General features: G+C 52.1%; 6 protein-coding genes across 6 annotated transcripts; 3 read left to right on the top strand and 3 right to left on the bottom strand.

Annotated features, from left to right (window-relative positions):
- The first annotated feature begins 287 nt into the window (after nt 1–287).
- V8C40DRAFT_232885 (asparagine synthetase B) lies at nt 288–3,107 on the top strand. Its single transcript, XM_083213232.1, has 10 exons — nt 288–466; nt 643–693; nt 748–773; nt 854–880; nt 939–974; nt 1,037–1,185; nt 1,264–2,259; nt 2,320–2,603; nt 2,658–2,762; nt 2,830–3,107. The coding sequence occupies exons 1-10, from the start codon at nt 441–443 to the stop codon at nt 2,870–2,872; spliced, it is 1,743 nt and encodes a 580-aa protein (XP_083077832.1). The 5' UTR covers nt 288–440; the 3' UTR covers nt 2,873–3,107.
- A 487-nt stretch (nt 3,108–3,594) lies between these two features.
- Nucleotides 3,595–5,697, top strand: V8C40DRAFT_232878 (eukaryotic porin/Tom40). Its single transcript, XM_083213231.1, has 5 exons — nt 3,595–3,834; nt 3,965–4,087; nt 4,208–4,238; nt 4,396–4,898; nt 4,982–5,697. The coding sequence occupies exons 1-5, from the start codon at nt 3,790–3,792 to the stop codon at nt 5,129–5,131; spliced, it is 852 nt and encodes a 283-aa protein (XP_083077831.1). The 5' UTR covers nt 3,595–3,789; the 3' UTR covers nt 5,132–5,697.
- On the bottom strand, nt 5,544–7,032 carry V8C40DRAFT_232876 (J domain-containing protein). The gene is made up of 2 exons (XM_083213230.1): nt 6,630–7,032; nt 5,544–6,570 (listed from the first exon to the last, which is right to left on the bottom strand). Exons 1-2 carry the CDS (start codon nt 6,929–6,931, stop codon nt 5,868–5,870), a joined length of 1,005 nt encoding a protein of 334 aa, XP_083077830.1. The 5' UTR covers nt 6,932–7,032; the 3' UTR covers nt 5,544–5,867.
- Nucleotides 7,033–7,181: 149 nt separating this feature from the next.
- Nucleotides 7,182–9,563, bottom strand: V8C40DRAFT_232874 (glycoside hydrolase). Its single transcript, XM_083213229.1, has 2 exons — nt 7,691–9,563; nt 7,182–7,621 (listed from the first exon to the last, which is right to left on the bottom strand). The coding sequence occupies exons 1-2, from the start codon at nt 9,281–9,283 to the stop codon at nt 7,499–7,501; spliced, it is 1,716 nt and encodes a 571-aa protein (XP_083077829.1). The 5' UTR covers nt 9,284–9,563; the 3' UTR covers nt 7,182–7,498.
- A 1,124-nt stretch (nt 9,564–10,687) lies between these two features.
- V8C40DRAFT_96127 (DEAD/DEAH box helicase) lies at nt 10,688–14,752 on the bottom strand. The gene is made up of 3 exons (XM_083223666.1): nt 14,681–14,752; nt 14,206–14,530; nt 10,688–14,152 (listed from the first exon to the last, which is right to left on the bottom strand). The coding sequence occupies exons 2-3, from the start codon at nt 14,490–14,492 to the stop codon at nt 11,188–11,190; spliced, it is 3,252 nt and encodes a 1,083-aa protein (XP_083077828.1). The 5' UTR covers nt 14,493–14,530; nt 14,681–14,752; the 3' UTR covers nt 10,688–11,187.
- A 367-nt stretch (nt 14,753–15,119) lies between these two features.
- V8C40DRAFT_232870 (snoRNA-binding rRNA-processing protein IMP4) lies at nt 15,120–16,649 on the top strand. Its single transcript, XM_083213228.1, has 2 exons — nt 15,120–15,169; nt 15,238–16,649. Exons 1-2 carry the CDS (start codon nt 15,164–15,166, stop codon nt 16,123–16,125), a joined length of 894 nt encoding a protein of 297 aa, XP_083077827.1. The 5' UTR covers nt 15,120–15,163; the 3' UTR covers nt 16,126–16,649.
- Nucleotides 16,650–16,845: the final 196 nt, after the last annotated feature.

The raw sequence follows: 16,845 nt of genomic DNA, 5'->3' as shown, positions 1-16,845 counted from the left end.
CTTCGTAGCTTCGCAGGGTATTGGACGCGATAAGCCGTCAGCATATGCTCTCTTCTAGGTAGGTCGTTTGACAACTTGACACAGGCCAGGCATTGGAATTGCCCTTATCAGTCGCCTGCGTTTGTTCACTTTAGGTAATTGGCAACATTGGATGGCTTGCCGCCAATGAGATGGAACAGAATAAACTGCGAGTGACTCTGAGCGAGCCGAAGTCGGCCGGTCAAAGCTAGCAAGCTTTAGCCTGCTGGGCTGCGTCTTAAGTTTTTAAAGATGGCCGCAACAAGAGTCATGTCGTTACTCTAAATTCCACCTCCGGACCCAAAATTTCCTCTTCTTACAATAATCTACTGCTCTCTCCAGAGAATTCTATTCACGCATTTTCTTGATCCTTACCATCCTACCTATTCGAGTGAGGAAACTTCCGTCGCAGAACCGCAATCATGTGTGGCATTTTCGCTTGCCATTGGTACGTCGCAACCTGGTCCCCTGGTCCTCTGCCGCCCGTCGATCGCGTGCAGTGGACAGCGGCACTTTGTACCTCTTAATTTTTTTTTTTGGAGGGGCATCTTCACAATCCGATCACCCCGCCATCTTTCGGCTCATCGCGAACAATGGCAGAACTGACACGTTTGCTTCAAACAGTCATCCTGACGTCCAAAAGTTTAAGCCCACAGCGCTGAAGCTGTCTAAGGCGTAAGTAGCTCTGATTCCAGCCGATAGCAGCTTCAATTGACAAGGATATCTCAGGATCCGACACCGCGGCCCCGATTGGAGTACGTCTTGAGCCAATTGATACGATGAGTGCTGTATAGCGACTGGAAGAGCTGTTGAGCTGACTGTGGTTTGTTTGCAGGTGGCAGCGTCATCTCTCACAACACAAGTAAGTCAATTGGTCTTGAGTGCATCAATTGGAGTCTTGGACTGACATACTTCCGCAGTCCTTTGTCATGAGCGTCTTAGTATCGTCGGTGTTGGTAAGTCTCGATCCTCGACGCTACGTTTTGCAGAATCAAGCGCTCGCTCACACAAGAGACAGAGTCTGGTGCTCAGCCCCTGACCAATGCCGATGACACACTCATTCTTGCCGCCAACGGCGAGATTTACAACCACCGTCAGGTCCGAAAGCACTTGAAGGAGCCCTATCACTTCAAGACAACATCTGACTGCGAGGTCATCATTCCTCTGGTACGTTTTGGGAGTCGAGAGAGGGAAATTTGTGACAAAGATGGAGAGTCGGAGACTGACATTGCCGCTCTACCATAGTATCTGGAGCACGATATCGACGCCCCCAACCACCTAGATGGCATGTTCTCCTTCGTTCTATATGACAAGAAGCAGGACCGTACCATTGCCGCCCGCGACCCCATCGGCATCACAACATTGTACCAGGGATGGTCATGGAAGGAGCCTGGAGCTGTGTACTTTGCCTCGGAGCTCAAGTGCCTGCACCCCGTCTGCGACAAGATCGTGGCCTTCCCTCCCGGCCACGTCTACGACTCAAAAACCGGCGAGACGACCCGTTACTTCAAGCCTACCTGGTGGGATCCTACCAACGTGCCCACCGCTCCGATCGACTACAAGGCCATCCGAACTTCACTCGAGACCGCTGTTAGAAAGCGCTTGATGGCTGAAGTCCCCTATGGTGTGCTTCTCTCTGGCGGTCTCGACTCTAGTCTGGTTGCGTCCATTGCCCAGCGAGAGATGCTGAGACTCAGGAAAAAGGCCGAGGAGGCTAGCGGCACCGAGACTCCTGCGGAGGCTGACCTTGACCACGGAGAGGGCCTTGTCGGCGTTGACGACGACGACAACCTGTCCACTGTCACCTACCTGCCGCAGCTCAACTCCTTCTCCATTGGTCTCCCCGGATCTCCCGACAACGAGGCCGCCGTCAAGGTTGCCAAGTTCCTCGGCACCAAGCACCACGTCATGACATTTACAATTGAGGATGGTCTCAATGCGCTATCGGACGTCATCTACCACCTGGAGACTTACGATGTCACAACAATCCGAGCCTCCACACCCATGTTTCTGCTCTCTCGCAAGATCAAGGCCATGGGCATCAAGATGGTCTTGAGTGGTGAGGGTAGTGATGAGATTTTCGGTGGCTACCTTTACTTCCACGCTGCCCCTGACAAGAAGGCGTTCCACGCGGAGACGGTTCGCCGTATCAAGGACCTGCACCTTGCGGATTGTCTGCGAGCCAACAAGTCCACCTCTGCATGGGGTCTCGAGGCTCGTGTGCCTTTCCTGGACAAGAAGGTATGTTGAGATTTTGCACCCGGAACACCCCCTCTACTTTACGCTAACCCATTTCTCTAGTTTATTGAGACTGCGATGAGCATCGACCCCCAGGAGAAGATGATCACTAAGGACAGAATGGAGAAGTACATTCTCCGAAAAGCCTTTGACACGACCGATGAGCCCGGTACTCCCGCCTATCTGCCTGACTCCATCCTGTGGAGACAGAAGGAGCAGTTTTCTGACGGTGTCGGATACGGATGGATCGATGCGCTCAAGGATAACGCCGAGCTCCACGTCACTGACGAGATGATGAAGAACCCTAAGGCTGAGTGGGGTACCGATATTCCGGACACCAAGGAGGCGTATGTATAATTCACGGTGGCGTTGAATGACAGAAGGCTAACTCATGGTCCCAGTTACTGGTACCGACTCATGTTTGACGAGCATTTCCCTCCTCGCTGCGCTTCCACCGTGGAGCGATGGACGCCTACTTGGTCCAAGCAGACGGATCCTAGCGGCAGGTTCGTACTTTCATTTTGTTGCTTACTATCGTTGGATATGAGTGAACTTATCTAACATGGTGTACAGAGCTATCGCGACTCACAACGCCAAGTACGACGACGCTGCGTAAAGTATGTATGCGGAATATGGTCAAGTATTTCCCCAGGTGCGGGTGAAGATGCATTCTAGGAGGTAGGAAAATATACTACCAGTTGGTATATGGTACACAGGGAGAAAAGTAAACATCACAAAATAGCCAAGAGTCTAGAATAGTCCCGTCCTTTGTAGTTGTCTGTATATATCCGAGATACGGACTTGGCTCGGCATTCGAGATGAAATATACATGGAGCGCTATTGCGCCATTGGTTAAATTTAAGAGCGTCTATTGCGTGCATGTTTACCACTGAAGAACTTGGCCTGACGTTATTTCGCAGCCGATGCGGTGATGAGCGGCTTTACTTTGTTGAAATGGCCAGGACCAGGGAGGTTTGGACTCTATGCTAAATCCAGGAACAAGGATAGGGGACAAGGGGCTATTGTGTTAGTGAGGTCGTCTATTAGGCATAGCAGCTTTGCCCCGCGTTGTTCACACACAACATGAGACAAGATGCATTGACTTCCATGAGGTTCTCGCCGGCACAGCATGAAGTGATAGTCCAATACATGAGCAGACGGCGCAGTCAACGCATGAAATTGAAACCTACCAAGGTATCCTGATATCATGCAAACACCGTCAAAGCCATAAAAACCATCACAGCTCCCCCACGTGGTCACAGCACACGCCCCAATTGAGTTTAGACCCTGGCCATCCAGCCATATGCCCGGCCCGACATCAGCCGACGCTCTCCCTCGTCTTTTCCCCAACCAACGGGCCGGCCAATCAGCGGCCTCGCCTGTGCCCAAAACATTTTCCCTCGCCTCAAACCTCCAGACTAGAACCTCTTCTCTTTTTGGTCTGATCCTATTTCCTATTAGCACACCGCAATCATCCTCCCCTTTGCCTTCGTCTGCAGCTCATCTTGAATTCCTCTCTCCCAAACCGCCAAAATGTCTATCCCCGCCTTCTCCGACATTGCCAAGCCGGCCAACGACGTATGCGCTCCTTTCTAGCTAGTTTTTTTTCTTTCTTGCTCGGCTCTTGTTTGCCCCTCGGCTAGGAGCTCGAGAGGATAGGATACCTTAGCAACGAACGCGGCTGACCTGCTTTTTTTGCGCCATATAGCTCCTCAACAAGGACTTCTACCACCTGTCCGCCACCACCTTCGAGTTCAAGGACACTGCTCCCAATGGCGTTGCCTTCAAGGTGACCGGCAAGTCCAGCCACGAGAAGGCCACCTCTGCTGCTGTGAGTTTTGCTCCACCCGCCCAGTCTTTCTCCCGTCTTCTTGACGCTTCCCCTCCCCCGCCAATCGCGAGGACCTAGAAAACAACAGCAAGACTGACACGGCCATTGCCAATGTAACAGATTGAGGGAAAATACACCGACAAGCCTACCGGTACGACATCCTACCTGTCCCAAGACTTGAGACATGCAAAGCTCTATCTCCTCCACAACCCCCCTTTGAGAGCGCGCTTTTCGAGCCTCGTTGCTTGGGCTGCAAATTTAGGGCCATTGACTTTGTTATTTTTGCTAACGCTCCTCGGCGTCCACAGGCCTGACCCTGACCCAGACCTGGAACACCGCCAACGCCCTCGACACCAAGATTGAGGTCAGCGACTCCCTCGCCAAGGGCCTCAAGCTCGAGGGTCTCTTCAACTTCCTGCCCGCCACCGCCGCCAAGGGCGCCAAGTTCAACCTGCTCTTCAAGCAGCCCGGCTTCCACGGCCGCGCCTTCTTCGACCTCCTCAAGGGCCCCACCGCCAACGTCGACGCCGTCGTCGGCCACGAGGGCTTCCTGGCCGGTGCCAGCGCCGGCTATGATGTCAACAAGGCTGCCCTGACCGGCTACAGCGCCGCCGTCGGCTACGTCGCCCCCCAGTACAGCGCTGCCATCACCGCCACCGACAACCTGAGCGTCTTCGCCGCTTCTTACTACCACAAGGTCAACAGCCAGGTCGAGGCCGGTGCCAAGGCCACCTGGAACTCCAAGACCAGCAACACTGTCGGTCTCGAGGTCGCCAGCAAGTACCGCATTGACCCCGTCTCCTTCGCCAAGGTTCGTATCCCTCTATTCACACCCTGATGACATTCGTTCTCTGTACAACTTTGCTTACCATCTTTTGTTTTCGAAATGAACAGGTCAAGATCAACGACCGTGGTATTGCCGCCCTTGCCTACAACGTCCTCCTCCGTGAGGGTGTCACCCTGGGTCTTGGTGGCTCTTTCGATACCCAGAAGCTCGACCAGGCTACCCACAAGCTCGGTGCCAGCTTCACCTTCGAGGGTTAAGCCTCGGAACTCCGCCCCTAGCACTCTCCTGTCGTCATTTAACATCCCACATGCATGCAATATGCGCGTGAGATGTTAATGGGCGAGGTTGGCTTGGTTGCTATTTTGCGCAACTTTGTCTCCATTCAGAAGCCCCCCTCCTTTGAAGTTTTTGAAAAAAAAAAAAAAAAAAAAAAAACGAAAAAGGGTGGTTGCTTCTTTACGATTTTTGATCTCGGGTGGTAGATAGATGCCTTTTTTCTCTTTTCGAGCAACCGGGTATTGAACAACAACAAAAGAATAAAGAATATTTTGCGCAAGTGAACATACGCGGTTGCTGTCTGTCTTGTCTGTCTGTCGATGTTATGTTTATGTTTATGTTTGTGATGTCTATTTTCTTCTTGCTCTCTTCTTGGTGTTGAAAAGCATAATGTCGCAAAAAAACATGTGTATATTAGTGTACGCTCGCTCTCTGTACCTCTCAACTGTTTGTGTAATGCTAATGCGCAATGGCTTTATGAGCAATGAAACCAAATGGCTATTCCTCGCTGTCATCAGCTGTGCATCTCATCTCCTTGACTGTGAGCATCGATATACCAAATTAATGGTATTGCTTAGAATCAGGTGTCATGACGTTGTGTCGGGATTGCTTGCCCATGCCCCCCCATTGCCTCTGTCTATATAAGTCTGCTCTATTCTTTGTACAGTCTTTCCTATCCCACTCCAGGCGCCATCTACACACGCCCCCATACCCGCCTCACGACTCCTTCTCCTTCTTCTGCCTCCCCAGGCGCATAAACTGCAGATACACCGCCGGCGCAAGAAACGTCGCCGCCAATATCCCCGCCACAATCAAAAAGTGCCCAGCCAAACTCGTCTGCGGCTCAAACTCTATGCCATCGTCTCCCACAGCCCTTCTCTGCCGCTGCCACCGTCGGTGATCCTCCCGCTCGTGCGTCCGCGTATGGCCCGCCTTGTCGAAATGCGGCACGCTCTGGTCCCGGAAGTGATGAGGGTCAGACCCCGGGCCCATGCCAGCATAATGATGCGCATGATGAAAGGCGCTGGTGTTCCAGGGATTGGCGCGGTCCGTCTGAGCTCCTGAAGCTGCGCCGCCGGCGGTCGACTCTTCGTGTGCCTGGTGGCGCTTCTCGGCTTGGGCGCCATATCCGCCGCTGCGGTAGAAGCTTGGCGGGGGCCCGCGAAAGGTTCCTCTACGGCGGCTCAGGCCGGAAGGGGGACGGCCGCCGGCGGGATTGGTGCTGTGGTATGAGGCGTGGTGGTGGTGAGGATGGTGGTGGTGCTCGTGGAGGCGCAAAACCTCGCGGTCGTAGGTGGCGCGGCGAGAGGCATTAGATAGAACGGTATAAGACTCGGAGAGGAGAGAAAAGTTATGAGCAGCGTCAGGATCGGAACGATTTGCATCGGGGTGGTGGGCTTTCGAGAGCGCATAGAAAGATCTATAAGCAAAGCATTAGCCATCAGAGTCTTGGAATACTAGTCAAATCACTATCCATACTTTTTAATCTCAGCCGGAGAGGCATCCGGTGATACCTTCAGCCGTTCATAATGATTCTTCCCCTCAAAGCTGCTCCTCGCAAGCTCCCTAGACGCATGAAAGCCTCTCTTGCAGCCATCACAGCAGCGCCTCAATCGGCCCGCAGCCGATGTCGAGATGGGAGTCCAAGTCGAGGCCGAAGCCGCACCGAGCCAGTATTGCCCGTACGCCTTGACAGCAGATTCACTGGTCACGCAACGTCGTGATATTGGCTGCGCAAAAAGACAGGAGACGGTGGCGAGAGTGCGCGGGAGGAGTGGCATGCCTTGCGTATCCTCATCACGTTGGAGAGGGGAGGGATTTGAGAAAAGAGAAAGGCGAGATGTAAGTGAATCCTAGTACTGCAGACTACTGTAGAGATAGAGTTGGTTGAATTGATAGCGCGAGGTGATGTAATCGATCCAATTGCCTTTGGCGGGTCTGCATATGCAATGCTGGGGGGGTCAGTGACCGTAGCGGGGTAGACGGTTACAGTAGGCTATCAGGAGCACAGCAGAAAGGAAAGAGTATTAACAGAATATTACATTAGTATTAGATAGAGCTATAATGACATAAATAGTGAATAGCCTTCTATACCAACTTAAATTTGAAACAGCTCGCTTTGAAAACATGGCTTGTAAATATCCAGAAACCCTCACTATGCTCCGTTGAAATGAACATCTTTGGCCAGGTACTCACGTGCATCCCTGCGCCGATCTTACAATACATCACTCACACTTTTACCCCTATCTATATCCGTATTCTCATCTCAGATTGTTTCCCATCACATGTATGCATATATATAACCATCACATCATGCATTCCCTTTGAACGCCGTCTGCACACCATCTTCACACCAGCGGCCGCTTGAAGGGATGCGCTTCCGTGTTAAACACCCACTCGTCCAAGTCGATCACGCCTTCATCGTCGAAAATCAAGTAAAAGTACTTGAGCGTTTCAGCCAGCCAGAACGTCTGTACAAGTTAGCAACCGTTTGTTGACCACATCATACTTTCTCCTTGCTATTTCGTTGGGAAACTCACCTCCATCACGTCGCCGTTGGTGCCCTTGCTCACGGTAACGTCTTCAACAATGGCAAACGCCAGGTCCACCTCCGTCTCCCTGACAATGTTCTCCCACAACCTCCACGCCGTATCTCTCCAAACCTGATCTCCGGTAATGCGGTACATGTAAAACACACTCTCAATGGCTTCGGGCCGTAAGAGATAGTGTTTAGCCTTGACGTTCACAAAGCCCGGGGGTAGTCTTGGGTCATTACTCAGGGGCAAGAAAGTTTCGTCGTATGGGCAGGGCCCGTCGAGTTTCTTGCAGCCCACCAAGTCTGCTGCCTCGGGCATGATGCCAGAGGCGAAGGAGTCATACGCCCATACACAGCCGGACGAGAGGCGAGAGCCCAGGTCGACATAGTCGTCTCGCTTGAAGAGCTTGCCAGCCATTGCATACATGCCGCCTGCAAAGCAAGTCAGGTGCTGCATCTCATAAATTCGCTCGACATTGCCGTGGTCCACCAGTGCATTTCCAGCCATCAGAATGTTTTCGTCCTTTGGAGTCATGGGACGATACAGCAGGTAGTCCCTAGCGGTATCGAGAGCCTTGATGGCCATTTCGGGATATTGGGGGTCCAGTCCCCCCAGAAGAACGGGCATCTTGACCAGATATTCGTACATGGAATCGGCGCCGGCTCCAATGGTGTATCGAGTCTCAATTAGCTGCTCATCGCGAAAGTTCATGGTCACTGGCCAAAGGCCCGGGAGGGAGGACTCGTTCTGGAAGCGATAGTAGAACTGCTTGATGCGCTCCGTGGCGTCGTAATACTTGGGATCGCCCGTGATTTGGGAGAGGCGGGTGAATTCCATGCAGAGGGTGCCACCAGCAGCCCCCGACATGCTGTCATCGGCTGTCTGTTCGCCGTTCTTCGCCTTGCTGTAGTCAAGCCAGTGTGATGGCAGACGGTTCGGGGTATCAAAGGTGGCATAGAGTGCATCACCAAGCTCAATCGCCTTTGCACGCAAGACGGGTTCCTGGGAGAGATCGTATGCAGCAAGCAACCCGCCAAGATATCGAATAGTCACCTCGAACAGGTTGATAACGTTGTTGTCATGGGTCGTGGCCCAGTCGATCATCGCCACTTCTTTAACGGCCAGATAGAAGTCTTCCTTGAGGTCCATGATCCACAGGGTGTCCAAGGCATCCACTACCTGTGCCATCCAACCGCTGAAGGTATCCTTTCCACCGCCTGAGAGGGGTTGCAGTTGGTCCTTGCCCCACGCATGGGCCTTGTACGCCTCCCAGCTCTTGATGAAGGCATTCTTGACAGCCTGTTTCCGAGTGCTGGAAGTGGCGTCTTGGTTCTCTGAATGGTTCTTCAGCTGCACTTTGGGAAAGGTAACGGGTGTTCCCTGCGGCAGCATCTTCATGTCCTTGACGGGGTGATAGACCTTGGCCTTGGCCCAGTTGTAGCTGCTGGGCACATACTTGAATCTGCCGACGGTGGGGGATCGAGGCACGACATCAAAGCCGCTCCAGAGGAAGAGGGCGACAAAGAAGAAGAAGGCCACAAGCGCAACATAGCGGCGAGGGACTCGGCCCTGGATCTGGTTGAATATGGAGGCCATCGGTAGGTTACGGTGAGCACATGGTTTTTATACAACGGGCCTTGAGATGCAAATGTTTCCAAAAATTCGGTGCGTCCCGAGACGGCCGAGGGTGAATCGAGATAGCTTCGAAAAGAAACAGTAACCAGAACAAGAACAAAAAGAGCAGAGCAGAGCAGAGGAGAATGGAACAAAGAGACAACAGCAGGCACAGCAACAAAGAAAGCACATAGAAAGAGAGAAATATTACAACCAACAGCGACTAGGGGGGGAGGGAACAAAAGCCCGCCAGCCCGCCAAGGTCCAAGTCAGCACGGGTGGCAGCCCGTCTTGGCGGCCAAAGTCCCCTAAACGCCAGGAGCCACCCCTTGTGACAGTTCAGTTGGAGAAAGCTTCAGCTGAGCTGTGAGCAACTCCCGTCACTTTCCACTTTCTATCCATCCATCTGCTAAGCCACAGAGTTATTTAACAACCCCTCCGTAACTCAAGCCAAGGCGGAATTAAATCCTCCTTCATTCCTTCCATACCTTGGCAAATCACACCCCATCCAACCAACTGCAACATCGGTTTTCTTGCTCTCTTTTTGTTTTTTTCTCGCTCTTTCTCGCCTTGTTCCGAAGGCACCGGACGAAAATTACTAGCGCACCGTCACTAGCCTAAGCCCCGAAGATGGTAATTTAGCCCCTAAAACGGTAAAGCGCCACATTCTTTAGATCCAGAACGAAATAGAGTGCGGAGGTTCAGATGTCGGGCTTGATTGGCTGGCGTCTAAATAGTTTCGCGGGAACTTTGTTGTGTTTTTTTTTTTTTGCTTGTCTTTCCCCTGTGCACGGGCAAACTTACAGGGCAATAGTTGACTTGTCAAGGACATGGATGGGTGTCGTGTCAAATTAGCGTATGTATGTGGATTCATGACATGGTACATATAAAGACACCATATGGAATCACCAAATAGTTACTCCGTAAATGCTGGTTGCCTTATCGTCCTTTTGTGAAAGCACTTCTTCGGGTCCAGTACCCAAGAGAGATGGGTGCTCAATGACCCCCAAATAACCCCCTTATCCCTGCACCCCTATTCTCAACGGTCTATCGTGTGGTAATACGAGTAAGCAGGTACCTGCATATTTCGGAGTTGGCATCACAGCAACGTCCTCAAGCTAGCACGAATCGGCGCCTCGGTCATTCCCACCAAATATCTACAGTACTACAGGTAGACTAGGACCACTTGGGCAACCGATAGCGTGCCGTGCCGAAACTTCATTTTATCAACACGCCCGAATTCAAAGAATGACCGTTATACTAATTCATCTACGTCTCGGTAAAAGAGCGGCTATAGTTGGCATTAAAAGATCAACTTGCATCTTCTCAAATAACAGCAGGACAAGCGGCCTGTAAACTTGCGAGAGGGTCCAGGCTCAGCAACGCCTCAGATAGGTAGCGAGTTGCCAATATGGAGCCCTTCTCTCCGGCAGCCTGCCCGCAACTTCGTCTCCCTTCTCCATCAAACAAAGCAAAGAATCCTCCTCAAGTCGTCGTCGTTCTTCCCCTACCTGCTCATCGCACATCATGAACGAGCAGTCGCGGTAGTTCTCACTGCCACTCGCCGTTGAGAGCGAGTGTCAAGCAGGTTGTCCCGACAGGTCTGACCATAAAACCCTGCTCATCTCGACGGTGAACTAGTTTCAACTACGATACGCATCTGCGGCAATAAACGGAATTGCCAGCCACGAAGTGATCGTATTCACTCAGTCTGTTGGATTATTCGTTTTCCCACGACCGGTTCGGCGGAGCGGCTGTTGTAGCCATCACGTTGTTGATGAGTCCCACGGAAGCTATTGCTCGTACTGTAGAGCCCTTGGGCGATATCTCTGTAATCATCGCTTGCTCGTGCAATGATGTTATTCTGAGAGCCTTGCGCTTGTCACTCAATCATAGCCTCCACCAATTTGGCTGTGGAAGGCAGTGCTGATGCTTTTCTCATCGTCGTCGTAGCGTCGACCATAGCCGCTACCAAGGTTCATGCGGCCGCTGCTTTCCACGTAATGCTTCAGTCGATCACTCTGACTGTACGAGACTGCTCGCATTCCCGTCACAACGTCGTGCAAGCCAGCGCCTAGACTGACGCCGCCTTGGCCAATCCCCTTGGCACCAATGACGCTGGCTGAGGCATCCGTCAGCTCAGAGTTGGCCACGCTTTCGCCGGCAACACTTTCGGGCGCTCGGTTGCGGCCCTTGTGTCCCCGTCCCGGCGCCGACACTCCAGGTAGCCCGGGCCACTGCTCAGGCGCAAAGCTGGAGAACATCGGTGGGAAAGCCGAGTTGAGCGCAGCGCCTCCGAAAGCTGAGCCCTGGATCGAGGAGACGTCGTCTGGGATGTAGGAAACCATGGAGCCGGCGTCAAAGTCACGACCAGGAGGACCACCGTTGAGCCTGCCATTTTGCTGCCTTGCACCCGGGTACTGAGAGGGCTGGCTATTCTTCTGGCGGTAGCTCACTCTTGGGCGGCTGAACTGCAACAGACATGCCTGCAAGTTGGTAAGGGGTCCCTCGACGAAGCACTTGCGATCCTTGAAATGAGCAAGGAGGTTGTGCCAAAGCTCATGCTTGGACAGAACCTTGGGGTTGCCGAGAATAACCAGACCATACTTGGCTCGGGTGAGGGCGACGTTAAGACGGCGAGGATCTGACAAGAATCCGATGCCCTGGTTGTCGTTGGATCGGACACAAGAAAGGACAATAAAGTCCTTCTCACGGCCTTGGAACGCGTCTACCGATGCCACCTCCACGTCCTTGTACAGCTCCTTCTTGTAGGTACCGGAGTTTTGCATGGTTGAAACGATATAGCTGCGCTGACCCTCGTATGGTGTAATGACTCCAATTTCGGATGGCTTCACGCCGGCCTTAAAGAAACGTGTCACTGTCTTCTCCACATTCGACGCTTCTGTTCGGTTCAGGTACGAAGTGCCGGAGGTGGAAATTTCCTCGTGGCCAATGTTGGACCAGAACATCATGGGCATCTCAGTCACGGGCCAGGGGAAGTCGACATCCTTTCGGACTCGTTGCTCATGGGTAATACCATTCTGCAAGGTACCGTCATAAAACATGTTGGAAGGGAACTCTGACAGGCATGGGTGCATGCGGTACTGGGTCTTTAGCGGAATGGGGTTGATTTTCAAGTTGATCAACCGTTCAAAGAGAGACCTGTTGAGACCAGCCTTGGCCGCCTTCTTGTTCATAATGACGGGTCCCAGCTGCTTATGGTCTCCGACCAGGACGACCTGCTTGCATCCGAGAACAAGGGGAATCATGCATTCTGGCTCAGCCGACTGTGTAGACTCATCAATCAGGACATTTCGGAACTTCATCTTGGAGAGTCGCGGGTCGCCTGCACCGACGCAGGTGCAGCAAATGACATCTGCGTTGCTCAAGATCTCTCGTTCGGCAGCCTTGGTGAGCTGTCTTAGCTTCTTCTCATCCTGGCTCGAAAGTTCTCCGACTTCGACCTTCAGTTGCGATAGCTTCACAAGCTCACTATTGTGCTCCGACATGCGGACCTGCTCATGCAGCGCCAGGAAGCTGACAGACGACTCCACATCCTCTCTCGACTTGGCCGTAAGTCGGACCACCTTGAGACCTGTGCGGTGTATACGCTCACAGAGCTGGTCTACGGCAACGTTGGACGGGGCGCACACGAGAACTTGGCTGCCGCTCATCTTTGCAAGGTGATAGATGATGGTGGCAGAGGTGACAGTCTTTCCGGTTCCAGGGGGTCCTTGGATGAGACTGAGAGGCTTCTGCAGTACGGCTCTGATTGCATCCACCTGGCCCTGGTTCAGGTCAGGAAGCCCGGGAGCAGACCACTTCTTAGGCAGCGTGACTTTCATGGGTGGCGGCTGGCAGATATGGCCGAGCAGGATGTGGAAGATGTATCCCGAAACACTCATGTCGTCAACGGCGAACGTCTTCATGGCGAGTTGCATGCGATCGTATGAGGTAGCCTTCCAAACGTAATCGGCCGAGAAGTTGTGAGAGAGGTCGATAGGAACCAGCTTATCGTTGCCAGTCTTGCGGAGTTCGAGGCAAATTTCGTCAGATTGACTGTTTGGGATCTTGATGACGTATCCAACTCCCTCCCATTCCTCCCTGAGCTCGCCAGTGTAGCGCAGTCGCATTTCGTCGCCAACTGCGAGTTTGACATCGCCCGACTCGATTTTCTGTAGGTTAAAGCTAGCAATGTGCTTGTTGTTGAGAGCGTAATCCCAGCGAACGGTCAACCCATCTTCCGACTGTGCTTCCTTGAGCTTCTTATCGTAATCAGATTCCATTTTAACAAGAGGACCAAAGATATTTTGATAGTGGTAGGGGTCATCATAGGTCAGCTGAACGGGGAGAGGGTCGTCGTCGATGTTGGAGGCCTTCTCCAAATCTTGAATTGTCGCATCCGGCTCCTGCTTCCACATTTCTTCGAGCTTGGCAATCGTGTTCATCGTCAGATGGCGGGCACGTAACTGTTCAGCATCAGATGGAGGGTTCACTAGCCAGGGCAAAAATGCCCGTTCCTCAATGAGGGGCTCCCATCGCGATGTGTCCCAGTTCATGTCCTTGTTCGAGTTGGCGGCGGCGCAGGGTTGGCGGCATAGCAAGACGACTACGGCGTCGGATTTCGCGGGGATGAATCCAAGAATGAAGGCATTTTTCGTTCCACAGCTATAGCATTCCAGCACAGTATCTCCGAGAGTCGATTCGGGGTGCAGTTGCACTTCCTTGTGTCGTGCGCGAACTAGATGGTTGACGATATGGGTTGAGGAACCACTGCCGCGAGCACTACAGAACCATTTGTTGCACGTAAGACACTTCACGACGCAGGCCGGAGAGTGAATGCCACAGTATCTTTCCACATCATGTTAGCCTATATCAACCACGAACCGCATGGTATTGCTCACGCGCATGCATGAGGTGGGAGTTCTTTCTCCTCCTCGGGGTGCTTCAATTTCATGCCCATCATTTGGTCAATGGGAACACTATTGAGGCTGTCATTATCGTCCTCCTCAAATGCTTCCGTCTGGTTGTCGTCGTCGTCGGCTCGGCGCCGGCCACTCTGGGCGCCATATTTGCCATAAAGGAGAGCCTCGTCAGGGTCGAGCGCCGAGAGATCGTCTGCACCAGCCTTGATGGCCGCAGCTGAGTCGGAAATGAGGTGATTGCCCACGTGGGTGAACGCGCCCTCCATGTTGTATCGGTGAGTAGGGGCAAATGCGCCGAACGGTGCTGCGATGGTGATAAGTCAGCCTCGAAGCCGGCGAGAGTGAATTTGTTGGCAGTTGTGACACAAGAGGGGAGGAAGAAAGTGTGACAGTATGACGAAGCGGAGGAACGCTCGAGTAGTTAAATACCAAAGCAATCAGGAGGGAAAGGTACCTGGCAAGTATAAATTTTTAAAGTCTGGAAAAATCCGCTGCGACAAGCTTCGGCGCGGGATAGTTCAAGGGAAGGGATTCGTGCTCCTCGTCAGCGGCCTCACATCATCGCCGCAAACACCGGGCGGGAGACAGAAAAGAAGGAAACAGAAAACCCACGACCAGAATATTCGAGTTCTCAGTCTAGCTTTTCGGGAAAAGGATTTGTCGGTGAGGGCGTGGTGATCCAAAAGTCAGAAAGTGTTTTTCTGCACCGAACAGCCTGGATCTATTATCAAAGAGGTGGAAGCGGCTAGACGGACCCTGGCGCACCATGGATTGCTAGGCTTTGGTGGGATAATATGCGCCCACGTGATAAGGTGGGCAGGTTATCGATAAGCTCGAAATTCGGCAGAACTGATAAGCCAACTTTTTTTCGACTGTCTTCGCGCCAGCCTTGAGCTCAACCAGTCAAACCTGTTCATGAAAACTTTGTGCAGCCAATATGATTGTGAGTTGCAATGAATGTCATATGGATATTAAATGGGGATCTTTGAGTTACTAACTGGATGATTGCAGCGCAAACAAGCACGCCAGAGGCGGGATTACCTGTACCGACGAGCAGTTCTGCTGCGAGATGCCGAAATCAGTGAGAAAAGAGCTAAGCTGAGAGCCTCTCTCGCTTCGGGAAAGCCATTGGACCCGACAATCGCCAATGACAAGTCACTGAGGAAAGATTACCAATATGATGAATCACGAGACCTTACTACGAACGAACAGTTGGACTTGGACGACGAGTATGCGCAACTGTCCGGCATCGTCGACTCTCGAGTTCTTGTAACGACTTCTCGCGACCCCTCAGCCAGACTATCAGCTTTCGCAAAGGAAATCAGGCTTCTTCTACCAACTTCAATCCGAATGAACCGCGGTAACCTCATCTTGCCCGATCTCGTCAAGTCTGCACAGTCTGCAGGCCTATCCGACATGCTTCTGCTTCACGAGCATCGTGGTACACCAACGGCTTTGACAATTTCCCACTTCCCCCACGGACCGACAGTTTCATTCTCCCTACACAACGTTGTGCTCCGCCACGATATCCCTGGTAGCGTTCGAGGAACCGTGTCAGAGTCATACCCACACCTCATCTTCGATGGCTTCACTACTCGCTTAGGAGAGCGGGTTGTCAAAGTCCTAAAGCATTTGTTCCCGCCCAGAGAGCCAATTACTAGCAAGACCAAGATTGGAAACCGAGTGGTGACATTTAAAAATATCGACGACAGCATTGAAGTCAGACACCACGTTTTCGTACGAACAGGCTACGATAGTGTTGAGCTCGCCGAGGTCGGCCCCCGAATGACGATGAGAATATTCGAGATCCGTGGCGGTACACTTGAGAACAAGGACGGTGACGTGGAGTGGCATCTCTCTCAATACACACGAACGTCCAAGAAGAAGAATTATCTTTAATTCACAGCGAGGGATGTTGCATCTGGCAAATCGAGTTTCCAATCTCTTGTCTTTGCATACTTCACGTTACTCCTAGCATACCAAGCGGCCCGTAGTTGGACGAACTGGGTGTAACCAGTTGTGGCGGGCTTCAGACAGAACTAAATCTCAGACTAGCTGACCCCAAAGCCAATGTGCACTTGGATGAAAAGTCAGCAATCATGTCGAGGGTGCTTCGCCACGATGGCGACGTAAAGCTTCGTCAACGGCTCCAAAGTTACAATACTTGTATACACCATCGAGAGTATTGTGATGGGGAGGGGAGGGGAATCGGAGAGAGAGTGCGTGTATCTCATTGGCTTATAATGGCTAATGTATGCGCATTGGCGATTGACGAATCCAAGCGGGTAGTTGGGTTGATTTCTCTTGACACACTGTGGGATCACGACTGTATATAATGAAGTTTCAGTTTATTGTACATACCACTGGGCATTTTGTGGTGAATTTTATTGAATTTATAAACCAAGATGAATAATAATTAGGAAGTGTTTGGTATCAATTGACGCCTCCTGACTGCAGGTAGTATGAAGATCAAGTACGTGATTACTTTCACAGAGACGTTAGGAGCCATCGCATTTGAATGAAGATTAGTCCGATTGCGACTGGAGCTTTTAAACAGCGCTGAGCCATGAGCTGCACGGATTTTGCACTAATGGATCGCCTAGCAGGCACATGCACATA

Source organism: Trichoderma camerunense, assembly GCF_050948025.1.
Source record: "Trichoderma camerunense strain CBS 138272 chromosome Unknown V8C40scaffold_2, whole genome shotgun sequence".
NCBI lineage: Eukaryota > Fungi > Ascomycota > Sordariomycetes > Hypocreales > Hypocreaceae > Trichoderma > Trichoderma camerunense.
The sequence above is the reverse complement of the archived record's forward strand: the minus strand, read 5'-3'. Positions and strand labels throughout refer to the sequence as shown.

What these genes read in the sequence shown, in the direction of transcription:
- V8C40DRAFT_232878 (XM_083213231.1), top strand. Translation starts at nt 3,790, where the DNA reads ATGTCTATCCCCGCCTTCTCCGACATTGCCAAGCCGGCCAACGAC. An exon ending in AGAAGGCCACCTCTGCTGCT is followed by an intron (nt 4,088 to 4,207) that starts GTGAGTTTTGCT and finishes CCAATGTAACAG; the next exon opens with ATTGAGGGAAAATACACCGA. An exon ending in ATACACCGACAAGCCTACCG is followed by an intron (nt 4,239 to 4,395) that starts GTACGACATCCT and finishes CGGCGTCCACAG; the next exon opens with GCCTGACCCTGACCCAGACC.
- V8C40DRAFT_232876 (XM_083213230.1), bottom strand. Translation starts at nt 6,931, where the DNA reads ATGCCACTCCTCCCGCGCACTCTCGCCACCGTCTCCTGTCTTTTTGCG. An exon ending in TCTCCGGCTGAGATTAAAAA is followed by an intron (nt 6,571 to 6,629) that starts GTATGGATAGTG and finishes CTTTGCTTATAG; the next exon opens with ATCTTTCTATGCGCTCTCGA.
- V8C40DRAFT_96127 (XM_083223666.1), bottom strand. Translation starts at nt 14,492, where the DNA reads ATGGAGGGCGCGTTCACCCACGTGGGCAATCACCTCATTTCCGACTCA. An exon ending in CTCCCACCTCATGCATGCGC is followed by an intron (nt 14,153 to 14,205) that starts GTGAGCAATACC and finishes TGATGTGGAAAG; the next exon opens with ATACTGTGGCATTCACTCTC.
- V8C40DRAFT_232885 (XM_083213232.1), top strand. Translation starts at nt 441, where the DNA reads ATGTGTGGCATTTTCGCTTGCCATTG. An exon ending in GGCATTTTCGCTTGCCATTG is followed by an intron (nt 467 to 642) that starts GTACGTCGCAAC and finishes TGCTTCAAACAG; the next exon opens with TCATCCTGACGTCCAAAAGT. An exon ending in GCGAGGTCATCATTCCTCTG is followed by an intron (nt 1,186 to 1,263) that starts GTACGTTTTGGG and finishes GCTCTACCATAG; the next exon opens with TATCTGGAGCACGATATCGA.
- V8C40DRAFT_232874 (XM_083213229.1), bottom strand. Translation starts at nt 9,283, where the DNA reads ATGGCCTCCATATTCAACCAGATCCAGGGCCGAGTCCCTCGCCGCTAT. An exon ending in CCAACGGCGACGTGATGGAG is followed by an intron (nt 7,622 to 7,690) that starts GTGAGTTTCCCA and finishes TAACTTGTACAG; the next exon opens with ACGTTCTGGCTGGCTGAAAC.